A 13,809-nucleotide genomic window follows, 5' to 3' on the forward strand; every position below is an offset into this window, starting at 1 on the left:
GAAGGCAATGGCAAACCACTTCTGGATCATCTGCCAAGAACGTGTATGAACAGGTCCCAGTCCGAGAAAAGGATGGAAGGATCCTGTTCATATGGACCTGTCGTCAGACAGAACACTAAATAATAATAAGATGAGGTGGTCTAGCGGTTAGAACGCTGGCCTTGTAATCCTGGGGTCTCGGGTTCGAATTTATAACTTGTGTTGGGCAAGGCCGTGGTCTAGGCAACACGGAGTTTTCCTCCGTGGCATCCCAACAATTACTCCATTCACACACAGAAGAAGGCAATGGCAAACCACTTCTGGATCATCTGCCAAGAACGTATATGAACAGGTCCCAGTCCGAGAAAAGGATCGAAGGATCCTGTTCATATGGACCTGTCGTCACACAGAACACTAAATAAATAAATAATAAATAAGTTAACAGTTTATCTAATTAATTTTTTAAATCACCATTACGAGAAAATGTTATAGCTCTTACTTTAGCAACTCAAACCCCAAAAACTGGTAAATTTATGATAGGTATCCTCCTGATTTCAAACGAACAGCTGACTGACCTGTAATTTAATTGTTCATAAAATAGTTTCCTCCGTCAAAATTGTTCGTGTGTTGTGAATCAGAAATAACCTCGGAGCAGCATCGGACAGAGAGGCGATCCATTATTTAGGCGAATCATGGATTAAAATTGGTGATTGCTAAAAGAAGAATCGATTGCTAGAGTGAATTTTCGACGTAACTAAATAAACTCTCTGGGGGTTTAAGAGTTAGTAATTGTAGCTCACTCTAGAAGTAAAATGGGTTTTGTAAATAACATAAAACTGGCTTTTTAATCAAGCTTCAAAAACAAAATTATGGGGAGATGAAAAGTAAAGATTTCCATCGGGTGTTTCATGAAATTTTGCAATTTTTAAGAGTGGGAACAAGTCTAGTAGTCATTCTGTGGAGATCAAAATGTTGTCTACTTCATAGACTGGCTGAAGTCAGAGCAGAGTACTTTAGAGAATTACAACTTGATTAAAGCTTCTCAGGTTAGTTTAAAAACTTGCAGGAACGGGTTAGATGAAATTACTAAATTATAGAACAAGCTAGCGCATACGTACATTGCCTCTAGACAGTCCATTGCCAGCTTAATCCTACTAAAATATTAAATCTTAGATTAAAGTCATAGGTGGTAATACACAACAAAATTTTCAAATTACAAGCAAATTCAAGGATCTCCTGTAAGATGCACCAAGACCTGAAAAAGTGATCAAATTTTATTAAGGCCTGTTGAAGCAGTGTTAGAATCAGCATTCACAAATCGTCAGAGCTGATAATGATGATTCATCATCACCAACAGAATAATTTAGGCGTGAACGGTCTTGAGCTGTTGGAATGCTGAGATGTGAGTTCGAATCCCACTCAAGGCATGGATGTTTGTCCGCGTCTCTCTGTGTTGTGCTGTCCTGTGTACAGGTCGAGGCCTTGCGACGGGCCGATCCCCGTCCAAGGAGTCCTACCAAGTGGCTACATACTTTCATAGTTCTAAATGTTATTTCTGAATGTTTAAATTCCTTCATCTCTAAGCAATAAATGAAGAAACATGTAAGACTTTAAATTTATTAAAAGACCATACTCATTTCAATGTTCTACTTAATTTCCATCAATTGTAATTTAGTCTTGAATGTTACGTAACATGGAAATCCTGGAATTCTGGGTAATTGCCCACAGTTACATCTCGAAGAAATAGTTGGAAATATATACCGGAATGTGAAATCAAGTTATGGAAGTACGCCTTGTTTACTGTGATCAGAAAGGAGCGCTAGCATCCTCAGTGTAGATGGCTCTACAGCCCAGGAGAACGTAATCGCCGTCCTCACCACCACGAAAACTTCAGATCCCTGGTTTCCTTTCTGCCCTACAAAGTATATTTCTTGACTGAAGCACCCTTATACTGATTAGACTTATATATTTACTAGAAACAAGTTATTAAGTGGTATCGCAGGTTCGGCACGTTATGTATAAACCTTCCTATTCGTCTCACCTGATTCCTCGTTTGTGCTCATATTCAGCCCACAGTTACTCCGAATAAAACTTTCCAAACTGTCATCCCCGTTATTTTTATTATTCTTATTCTTGTTGACAAGTTGACAGATAAAAGCCCAAATTGAGCTGTCCAGAAATGTTACAAGAAATTTCTTTCCACTAACAAGTCACGTAACATGTTCGGAGTTGAAGTGTGTGATTGTAGGAAGATAACTCTTTGCAAAGAGACAATAGTACTAAGTATGGACAGCCTTCAAGCTTCTTAGGTTTATTTTTTTTTAATAAAAACTTATAAATTGAAACTTTTGTTACAATACAAACAAAAATGTTATAAAATAAGCATTATAGTTGCGGCCTGTTGTGTTCTGATATGAATAACGTTATCTGTCGTTATATTTTAAAACGCGAAAGGCCTTTAATTATCCTTACTGATTCAGTTCATGCGTCCCGACGATGATCAATGTCAGTCGTATTTGAAGAGGAAGGATGGTAAACAGGTTGAAGGAAATTTCAAATGAAATAAATAATTTGCAAACAATATTTATGAAAGAGGAGCAAGGTTTATGATGCACACTTAAATTGAAATACGATGACCCAAGTGAATTTAAAATAAGGTAACGTACCTGAACCCAGAGTGACATGGGCGGGGTAGGTAGTGCATGGGGGAGATAAGAAATGCGTATAAAATTTTGATTGTATAACTACAGAGAAAGATGTCATTCAGAATACGTAGGAGTAAGGTATTGATAAAATTAAAATTTATCTCAGGGAAAATGACTCGGTATAGAGACCACTGGAGGGCACCTGTAAACTCCGGTTTTACAAAAGACAGTGAATTTCATTCAGTACCTGATGTTCTTACGAATGAATCTCCTTAATGGAGTCAGTCAGCTTTTAGTTTAACCTAATCACAATTTACCAGATAGTAATCATAGACAGTGTTCGTTAAAACTGAAATTTCAACTTCGAAGTTGTTGTATGAATCTGGATTAACTTCGTACAGGGCATGTAGAAAGAGTGATTAGCGCTTTAGTAATGCAATGTTGTTCCTAAATATATATATATATATATACGTGTCTGTAATAAATAAAAACTTCAATGTTGTGTGCGAATCCGCAAAGAAGCAGAATCCTTCTTCAGAAGTTAATTAGTTGCTCAGCTAATCAAAAGATTTTTCTATATACTCTGGAACCCGGAAGTTTGTTACGGTTTTCACGAGAGTCGCCACTGGTCCTGATTGCGAGTCAAATTATAATCCAGTCTACAACCTTAAATCTGTTTCTTTAATATCATTATTTTCAGTTTGTTAGACTAATCCAGAAACATCTTCCCAACACCGAGGTTCTAAGCTGCGTATGCCGCATATCGTTCACTCCGGCCCAGTCTCAGAACAAGACGACCAATCACATCGGCTGTTCACGATGGATTGCTTTATATCTGAGGGTCGTCGTTTCAAACCGCAAGTTCATCCACGCGCCTTGCCAAGGTGGCGAAAGTTCCACTTAACATGGAAATCGCAAGGAAGGTATTCGGAAAACAAGCGTGTTCAAAATTAGAGCACGTGCCTCCGCTGTTGTTTGTACAAGGCAACGGAATACCTTTAACATTATGGCCATAATTCCTGAACCCTTATTCCGGTGTAAGAGTGGGTGACAAGACAGAACTAAACTACACCGACAAACTATTCTCCAGAGCATGGGTGTGCAAAATTGAGTACGTTAGTCGCCCGCCGCCTTTGTTGTGGTTTATGAATTTAAACTTCAGTTTTAAAACTACACATTACCTTAAGTCAGAACTTATTTATAAATGATGATACAGGAAATATTTTAAAGTCAATACAGAAATCGATCTTACAGATTTTCATTAACTATAAAATGTACAAGAAGACATTAGGTGACATTTTAGAGACAGAGAGACATAACTTGTAAGTTTTAAAGGTAATGTTGCCCCTGGACCAAAGAATAAACGAAGAAAAGCGAAACATAAATTTCATATTCCAAGTGACATTTTGTAGGTAATATACTGAATAAGAAGTTGTGGACAGCCGAAAGGGGATTGGAAATCCAGGTTATATTTTGACAGAATGCTACCAATCACTCGCCGTAAAAAAATGAAATAAGCAGTATTGTTTTACAGTATCTTAGCCTTTGGATAGATTCTTTGGAACGACCTAAGCAGAGAACAATAAATATTGGATAACGTGATAAAATATAGTCAGATACAAACATTCAGATACGTTGGTAAAGAGATGTTTATTTTGAGAGAAGTGTGCATAGATAAGACATATTGAAATGAATATATCAGAAAAGAAGCAAATATTACTTTAAAATTTTACAGCAAAAGTCGCATTATTATATCTTAAACAATGACCTCGTGAAAATATAAGTTTGGAAGTTCATCAGATTAAATTGATTAGTCCACCGGAAGGATTTCTAGAAATAATCTTATTAAATATTGCACCGTAACAATTCGACTTGGGGAGACGAGCTAGATCAATGGAGCGATACATGACTAAATATGGAACAACGATAAAATGGCATTTGTAGTGAATACAGAATAACTCGGAGAAACGTCTATCAAAGTGACATTTTGTTTACCAGAAATTCCACACAGACTGCCGGGTCTGCCCTGGGCTCGAAACGGTGTCTCCGAGGGGAAAAATTCGGATTTCTTAATAGGCATGATATTTCTTCACCAGCTGGACTACTATTAGCTTTCCAAGATGACTCTAGGCATTTAATTAATCCTTGATGTGCAGTTCTTTATGAATACCTGCGTGTTGCGTGATGCACACGAGGAGATTAAAATGATCGCTTAAATACACATCAATGATCCCAGCTCGTATTCATCATAGCAAAAAATACTCGGGATTTGAAACTCTGTAGAATTAATAATCTGTATTATTTATATTATAACAAGTAAATCATGTGCAGTTTTCCCCTGCAAGGCACACCAACGCTTTCCTCAGTGACAAGCCTGAACACCAGCTTAACATCTCAATTGAATATGTCCACTCAGAAAAGTTAGTTCTACATATAAAGGTGGTAGCTACATGTAAACATTGAATAAATAATCATACTTCATGAAACAGAGTCCTTCTTGAAAATGTCATAGTACGCTCAGCTGCTTAAACAGGAATCCCACTCTTTTCACAAAAAAAAAAACAAGGTCCAATGTTGTGTTCACAGCAGTCCGCCCCATTTTAAACAAGATAAACCTAATACAAACGCACTTACGAAATTTCCCCGAAGATCGATTTTAAAAGTCAACTACTATCTACTAGGTCTTCGAAATTGTATCTTACTTTCAAGCCCTTCAGCTAAACTTTTCCTAGGATTCCCCATCACGTTCATGTACGCTACATGCCCAAGCTCATTGAATCATCCTTGATTTTATCGTCTTAATATTGACTTAGTATCTTATAAACGAGTAATTCGATATGAAGGTCTTTCTAATGCACGGATACCACGAAAAAATATCATTGACGACCTTGTATTTAATAGCATTTTCCTTCATCCAACTCTGTTGTTTGTGTCTCTCTATAGAACTTGATAGTTTTAAGGATTGTGGCTTCTTGGATTTATATGCCGTGTAGTATTTTGGCCGTATAAAATCAACTTCAACCTTGAAGACGAAGATAGCATGCTCCTCCGAAACTTATCTTTTCTGGCTAACGATACAACGAGCAACAGTTGACCACTATTCATACTTTATAACAGTATTGTCCAGATGTGTAACGTAACACGTGTACGCCTGTGTGATACCACCCCGCCTTGTAGCAGCGACAGAGAAGTTGCCTCAAATGCAAGGCGAAGCAAACCCGTTTCTGAACGTTCGTTCTCATCAAATACGTCATTTGTGTTGTACTGCCAGAATTTTTGATTTCTTGAGCCAGTGGATGCAATGTGAGAACGAAACATTGAGAAAACTTGCCTATTAGCTTCACCATATTTGTCTGTCTGTCCATCTGTCATCATGTAACAACTCGAGAACCTCTGAACGGAATTTCGTTTATTAAAACGTTTTGACACATTCCAATTTTGGTTAAAGCTTGACAAAATAACATAACTAAGATTTCTCTTTGCAATATGATGCAAATCCCAGAGTTTAATCGCCTTATTAAATAATATAACCCATTACAGGAAGACTTCCATGGATTTTTACGAACATCTTTAGAGTATGTAAGACTTGAGGTTCTCACAGCGGTGAGTATGAAGATTTCCGTCTTCTGGGTTGTTGCGCTGTGTAGTCTGGTCGATGTTAACCGACGTTTCAGAGGTCATACTGCCTCCATCATCAGAGTCTGAAGATTTCTGTCTTCTGGGTTGTTGCGCTGTGTAGTCTGGTCGATGTTTACCAACGTTTCAGAGGTCATACTGCCTCCATCATCAGGGCGATGAGTATGAAGATTTCTGTCTTCTGGGTTGTTGCGCTGTGTAGTCTGGTCGATGTTTACCAACGTTTCAGAGGTCATACTGCCTCCATCATCAGGGCGATGAGTATGAAGATTTCTGTCTTCTGGGTTGTTGCGCTGTGTAGTCTGGTCGATGTTAACCAACGTTTCAGAGGTCATACTGCCTCCGTCATCAGAGTATGAAGATTTCTGTCTTCTGGGTTGTTGCGCTGTGTAGTCTGGTCGATGTTAACCGACGTTTCAGAGGTCATACTGCCTCCGTCATCAGAGTATGAAGATTTCTGTCTTCTGGGTTGTTGCGCTGTGTCGTCTGGTCGATGTTTACCAACGTTTCAGAGGTCATACTGCCTCCGTCATCAGAGTATGAAGATTTCTGTCTTCTGGGTTGTTGCGCTGTGTAGTCTGGTCGATGTTAACCAACGTTTCAGAGGTCATACTGCCTCCGTCCTGATGATGGAGGCAGTATGACCTCTGAAACGTTGGTTAACATCGACCAGACTACACAGCGCAACAACCCAGAAGACGGAAATCTTCATCTTTAGAGTAACTTGTGTAATATTTACCGAAGGAAAACGTTTTGAAAAAAGTTGTAGAAAACGTAACTATTTTCGTAATGGGCCAAACTTGTCAGATTTGTTACTTTACGAGTATATATTCTAACTTGATTATTTATTAACATGATTATTACTGACCCTTCGTCCAAGAAGTCCTGTCTAATATCTGAAGATCAAGGTTTTATAATTTCAATATAGCTCTAAAATGAAACGGACAACACGACTAATCCATAACAGCTAGAAAAGAATACACATTTTATAAGTACACGTGTTTGCAGAAACTGTGTGAATAGAAAATAATCCACATGGCGGCACTGTACGTCTAAACTTAAAATACTTTAACAATGATAATGAACTGACGTATTCACATTTAACAGATCTATTAGCTAATGTGCCATATACGATATTCGTCCTGCTTAAAGGACTACATACGTGACGGTCTTAATTACACTGTAGCTCCAGTTCAGTAGTTAGCGACGTAATTTCCGTTTTCATAACACGCGTATAATCTTCATTAAACTGTTTCAGAATAAACGGCGATGTGACAGGACAGGCCCACTCGAATGGATCCAACTTACTTCCAAGTAATTTGTATACATTGTACTCAAACATTCAAGGAATGTTCCATAATATGGATCCCCGGAAATTGCTTATAGCCGTCATATAAGAAGCGCTTAATTGTCCACTATACTAAGTCAGTTTATTACAGTCTTAGTCTTTAATGTCAGTGCTTAGTGAGCAGTAAAAAAATCCATCTGCTGATGTTGTCCTACGTGATATTTATTACGCAGTAGCAAACTTCCGTTGATTCTGTTTTTATGTGGTCTTTCTGGAAGATTTATTCAATGATATCCTACATTTCCCATTTTTGCAATAAATCCTGACTATCAACAAAGCGTTCTGATAAGACCTCATGGAGCGCACGTTTCTGTTCCTCTGACGTTCAGTCCTTACCGTTAATGTTACACGTGCATTTAAGTAATACGTTCTTTCTATATATTGAAAGACTCCAAGAGATGCAGCATCCATGTCATATTATTAAAACTCGTAAGCTTGAAAATGCTAGGTTTGATTCGGTACATTACGTCTTCCTTCTCCACTGTTGATAGAATTATTTTACTTATACATTCTACTATTTATTTACTTCCATCATTTTGTTTTCTATATTACTCCATATTTATTAATGTTTTATTTAAACCATTGCTTTACAGACTAATATTGAACATCAGATGAACCACGCCATATATAAAAAACAATACCTTCGTTCTAATATATAAGAGTAATCTGATAAGAACATTTCAATAAACTGCATAACATTGTAAATGATTGTAATTCGAGTTTTAAATTTACCAATCTAATTTATACGTGAGGACGGTTAAATATAACCGAAACATGTCGTAAGAGAACGTTCCAATTTGTAAATCGATCATTCGATGCGGAACGTGAAATGATATTTTAAATATTTTATATTTTATTATCTTATTAAAAATTGTGATTTGACGGAAAAAATATTAAAATATTAAAATTATGGAGATTTATCTTAACACCCTTGAAGGCGATAACCTGCATTTCTCCAATCTTGTAACTGGAATTGTATACTGTTCGGTTCCTCCTGCAGACAGAAACCTTCGAACACTTGCCACGCCATTTTACGATCCACTGTGCCATAACGCTGACTATCAGAGCTGTTGATTTAACCGCTCTCTGTACGCCTCTCCCGTGCGTGAACTTTGGAAATCTTTTGCCCTCTAAACTGCTCACGAGGCTTTATGGTAAACCAATGTCCACATTACGGCAAATACAGTTCAGGATGCAAATGTAATTTATTGGTACGTTTTACATACATTATATTTAATGTGAGTTAAGATAATATCTGCGGTCCTTCCAAAAAAACTGACTTCATTTACCCAACTACTCTTCACCGTCGACTGGTTCTTATTCCGCAGATCCAGAGCTGAAACTTTGATTCAACGCCGACAGTCTGAGTTATTTAAGCGTAGTTAAATTAAACACAAGTTAATAATTCAATAAATCTAACAGAGCCAGTTAGGTTTTGTGCTGTCACGTCTGATATCGCTCGTAAAATCCACCTGCCACGTACTCATAACCTTAGTAACTAAAGGCCATTTAAACGATACTATGTAACAAATCCATAGTCCAGAGATTTTCCTTCTTATTTGTGGTTTATTTATAGACACTGTCATTAGATCGGACTATATCGACTGAGAGGACAAATCAACTGGAAAGAGTATTAAGTCGTAGATATAATTTAAACTACTGAGCCTGGAAGGACTGAGTAACACCACAAAACTCTCATACAAAATACTAGGCCGATATTTAGGCAAGGGACCTCCAGAATACGATAACCACTCGATCACAACGTTCGGTGAAGAGTTAGTATTAAGAATACACCGCTGTTTATGGACCCCAAGGATTCATTATCTTGATTCCAAAGGTCTTGTGCCACATGAATTCAGCCTGAATACACTGTATTTTTTTAAGGTCCCATCATTGATACAATGAGACCGCCACAGTGGTCTAGCGGTTAGAACGCTGGCCTTGTAATCCTGGGGGTCTCGGGTTCGATTCCCGGCGGTGCCCGAATTTATAACTTGTGTTGGGCAAGGCCGTGGTCTAGGCAACACGGAGTTTTCCTCCGTGGCATCCCAACAATTAATCCATTCACACACAGAAGAAGGCAATGGCAAACCACTTCTGGATCATCTGCCAAGAACGTATATGAGCAGGTCCCAGTCCGAGAAAAGGATGGAAGGATCCTGTTCATATGGACCTGTCGTCAGACACAACACTAAATAAAATAATAAATAATTGATAAAATATCCCTCCATCGGCGCCCAGGTTTGCCAAGTGGCCTGACACTCTCTTATTTGCAGATCAGAATCCTTTACGTATTTCTCATTTTCCCAGACGTGCTACATGCCCAACTTATCCCATCATCCTTAATGTATGGTCGTAGTATATTAAATACAGGCCCGTATATAATCGTCCTTTTTATATAGGAGTTCAACTTTTTCAGGATATAAAAAATTCATTCGATGATCAATTTTTTTCATTTTCTGCTCAGTGGTTCTCGTTATACGCGGTTCTGCCGTTATCGTTTTTGCATATCTATTGTTTTATTTCAGTATCACGAGAAGGATCAATATCCTATTAGTGGTGACGGTAAAATCTTCCTCACAGGTCCACTGAATTACGCGTGGTTTCACTGACTCACCACATCATTTTGCCTCCGAGGACTACAAATTAATACGTCTCGTGGTACATTCACTCAAAACCTCTACGGGCAATTACACGATTACCATTTGTAAGCGTTTTTTTTTACTTCGCAGGGAATCAACCCCCGTGTATAAGAGTTATTTATGCATATTTAATTAAATTCGAATTCAGGCATACAGAGTGCAATATTGTTTCTTGCCTTGTGTTCACAGGTGGTGGTGTTCTCGTATCAGGAGGTGGGACCAGGTGTTTACGACTGTTGGGCGACCTTCGTCAAGCCCTGGGGAGAGCGAACGTATGTCACGTGGTGAGTGTACCATCACGAGAAGCGCGTATTAACGTTATACAGATTTATTTCAAGAAACTTAAAACACTTCAATGGTCACTGAGTCAAATTTCCACCTTAGTTTGACGCAGCTTTTATCCATATTGAATTATAAGTCCTAATATTCATTTATCTTTATTACACATGGAAATTCCAATAAGGCTTTGTGGTAGAAGTACGTTCCAAATTGAGCTCGCGATATCACGGTAATGGCTTTCTTGAGTTACAAAAAAAAAATTGGATAATTTCATTCGAGACAAAAACTTTCATTTTAAGTACTTGCTTTAAAATTAACCACTATATGCAAGTATAAATTAAATCTAAAATATATTTTAGGTCATAATTAATATTTTACTAATCGACTGTAACGGATGGGACTGTCTGCTGACCGCAAGAGAGTCCCTCAAGTTTTGTTCTGTAGTAATTCCATTATCTGTTTTGTTTATCCATTGCATATCTTGCAATTACTGTTTTTGCACAGATATTTAGATGAAACCGAGAGTATATTCTTCACAACTGCACTGTAAATACATGGAAACTCCTCATTCAGGCAGGTCCATCAGGTAATCAGAGGAATGTCTGGTTATGCACCTCGAAACCTATGTCTGTTAAAGTATAAGTTACTTTTTCATAAACTTTTACTAAATTTTTTTTATTTTTATAGGAAAAATTTTAAACGGATTTCATAAATACTTCTGCCAAAGGCGGGAAAAAACTCTTTCAATGTAGCTTTTAGGTTTTGTAATTTTTGGTTGAAAGAATAAACCTAAACGCTCATCTGAATGTAAAGTTCTTTAAGAAAATCATTCAACGACTGCGTAATTTTTCAAGGCATGTTCTTCATTGGCGAAACTTAGTCTAGTATTCAAGTTTATCGTTAATGCTACACTATTTAATACCCCCAACAATCCCATTATAATCTTAATATATTTTTAAAGTAATATATAATAGCTGCCGTTGTGTTATACAGTTATTGACTGTGGTCTCTCTGCCCACTACCAGAGCATTTGCCATTGATGTACTCCAAAAGTCTGTTGTACTAAAGACGAGTTAATTTTCCACGTTCCGAGATAATTTTGATAGCGTCTCTTGCAGATATGAATACAGTTTATTTATCTTTGTATCCTTCTTTTGTAAAGTTCACTATCTTCATAACCTTTTATAAAATCATTTTCAGTCAGTTTGGAATCGTTTTTCATACCTTAGACCTGGTTACTGTTGAATTCTGGTGCAATGATCTTAACATGTGTAATTATACCACGCGATTTCCAAACAGCCAAACTTGTGTCATTCTTACAAACATAAACAAATTGTCTCCATTCAATTTTTAAAGTTATGACAAGTCAAATGGGTTAAAAATATATTTTCATGTAGGTTAAATGATTGGTCTAATATATGCACATATACATTTCCTCTTCAGCTAGAATATTACACTATATGTCTACTGACGTCATCAGCTTGCATAGCGAAAATATATGTTTTTAATCCGTTTAACTAAATCGCATTCGACATTAGAGTTCATATATATTAAATCTTGTCCGTCTAATCACAATAAATTCTTAATAAATATTAAAATATTACAATAATTAACATTTACAATATTTAAAATATCAAATGATGTTCTTTATCGAAATATTCGATTTACATTAGACCATCGAATATTTCGATAAAGAACATCATTTGATATTTTAAATATTTTAAATGTTAACTATTGTAATATTTTAATATTTAATAAGAATTTATTGTGATTAGACGGACAAGATTTAAAATATATTTATTATATCACAATATGACGCAACTTTACCATCTCATTAGAGTTCATGTTCTTGATTATTCTCGAAACTGCAGAATTCAAATAATAAACTTCTTTAGAGGACAGTTTCTATCACTAAGCACATACGAAACTGCCTTCTACGCCAGGCACAATAAGATTTTGGACAGTTTAATATACATCACCGCAATGAGCAATATTTTTCATGATTTACACAAACATTTCTGTTTTCTCTTTTAGTGATTTAAAGTGACGTTAGCCTGAGAGTGCTTGGGTTCATCGCATTTAAGTTCAAAATACCCTATTCGTTTGTCTTTGCAATGGAATTTCTTTGCATGTAAATTTCGTTAATGTTGTGGAGGCCATGGAACTGTATTTCAAAGCTTTAGAACACAATACGTGTGCCTACGCACTTTTATTAGGCTAGGTGGAATTGCCATTCGTAAATCAGTCCAGCTTCATTTTCACTTTTTCATTTAGATTTACGTTTTTGAGACAGCCGTCAATTGTAAGAGTTCGCGAAAACAAAAATTTAAATTTCCATTGAAACTTCCTTGTTGTGACTAACATGAATAACAATTTCAGCACCACACCACACAGCTCCCACGACAATCTCTAAGAATCCGGTTTAACTTCTGAGCCTCTGATCTTGTCTCGTAATACCCTTTATCGATGGAGAATGCTAAGAATTTATAATATTTCAATCCAAAGTAAGATTGTTATATTAATATTATCACCAAAATTTAAATTATTTTATTAGGTTTAATGTAAATTATGACATTTAGCCAGGCTTCGAAATCCTGTGTGGTACTGAAGACATGCTTGAAATATTTTCATAAATTGATTCAAACAATGTTGCCCCCTTCATGTTCAAATTCCATTTATCCCTACACAAAAGGACAACATTATTCTGCCCAACGAGCCATATGACCTCAGGCCTTGTTAGCTATGAATGGTAATATCTCTAACTCCCCTACCAATTTCACAACATACCCAAAAATCGTCTGTTTAACCTAGTGGCACAATAATCACGTAACTTTTCTATATTTCCAAAATGGCTTACCAGAGAAGAATTCTTAAATATAGATGTCATATTCCCTTAAAAACTCATCTTTGAAATAATCCCAACATCATGGCAATGGGATTAGGACTGGTACTATTTTTATATTTTAATAACACAAACACTTTAATACCATATTTTAGGTCATATTTGTTTAAGATTAAAAATAACAACCAACTCACAAACCATACTAGGCCAGATTACATCCGAAATCGCAGGAGGGTCGGTGTAATGCACTACCAAAACGCCCGTAACTAAGAAACAAATGCTAATTCGATGATGCCGGCTGGCACACTGATTCACTATGAATGTAGGCCGCATCCCCTAGCGGCAGAAGCTCGTACTACATCCGGTTAGCCCTCTATTGACACAGTCTACAAACTTTCCGATCGCACCTCGTAAATATCATAGACGTGATATAGGAAC

The 13,809-nt window shown here is 36.8% G+C and overlaps 1 protein-coding gene across 2 annotated transcripts in view; it reads left to right on the forward strand.

The window, feature by feature from the left end:
- The window catches only part of LOC110840052 (oxytocin receptor A), a 186,246-nt gene that overhangs the window by 145,048 nt on the left and 27,389 nt on the right, over positions 1-13,809 (forward strand). For both annotated transcript variants that reach the window (XM_087348339.1, XM_087348341.1), the window contains one exon: positions 10,440-10,534. In XM_087348339.1, coding sequence (XP_087204465.1) covers positions 10,440-10,534 — 95 coding nt within the window. The remainder of the gene's footprint in view (positions 1-10,439; positions 10,535-13,809) is intronic.

The sequence above is a fragment of the Zootermopsis nevadensis genome, unplaced genomic scaffold (assembly GCF_977971745.1).
Source record: "Zootermopsis nevadensis isolate Lab colony 2312 unplaced genomic scaffold, Znev_1.0 Znev_ptg000013l, whole genome shotgun sequence".
In the NCBI taxonomy this organism is placed as follows: domain Eukaryota; kingdom Metazoa; phylum Arthropoda; class Insecta; order Blattodea; family Termopsidae; genus Zootermopsis; species Zootermopsis nevadensis.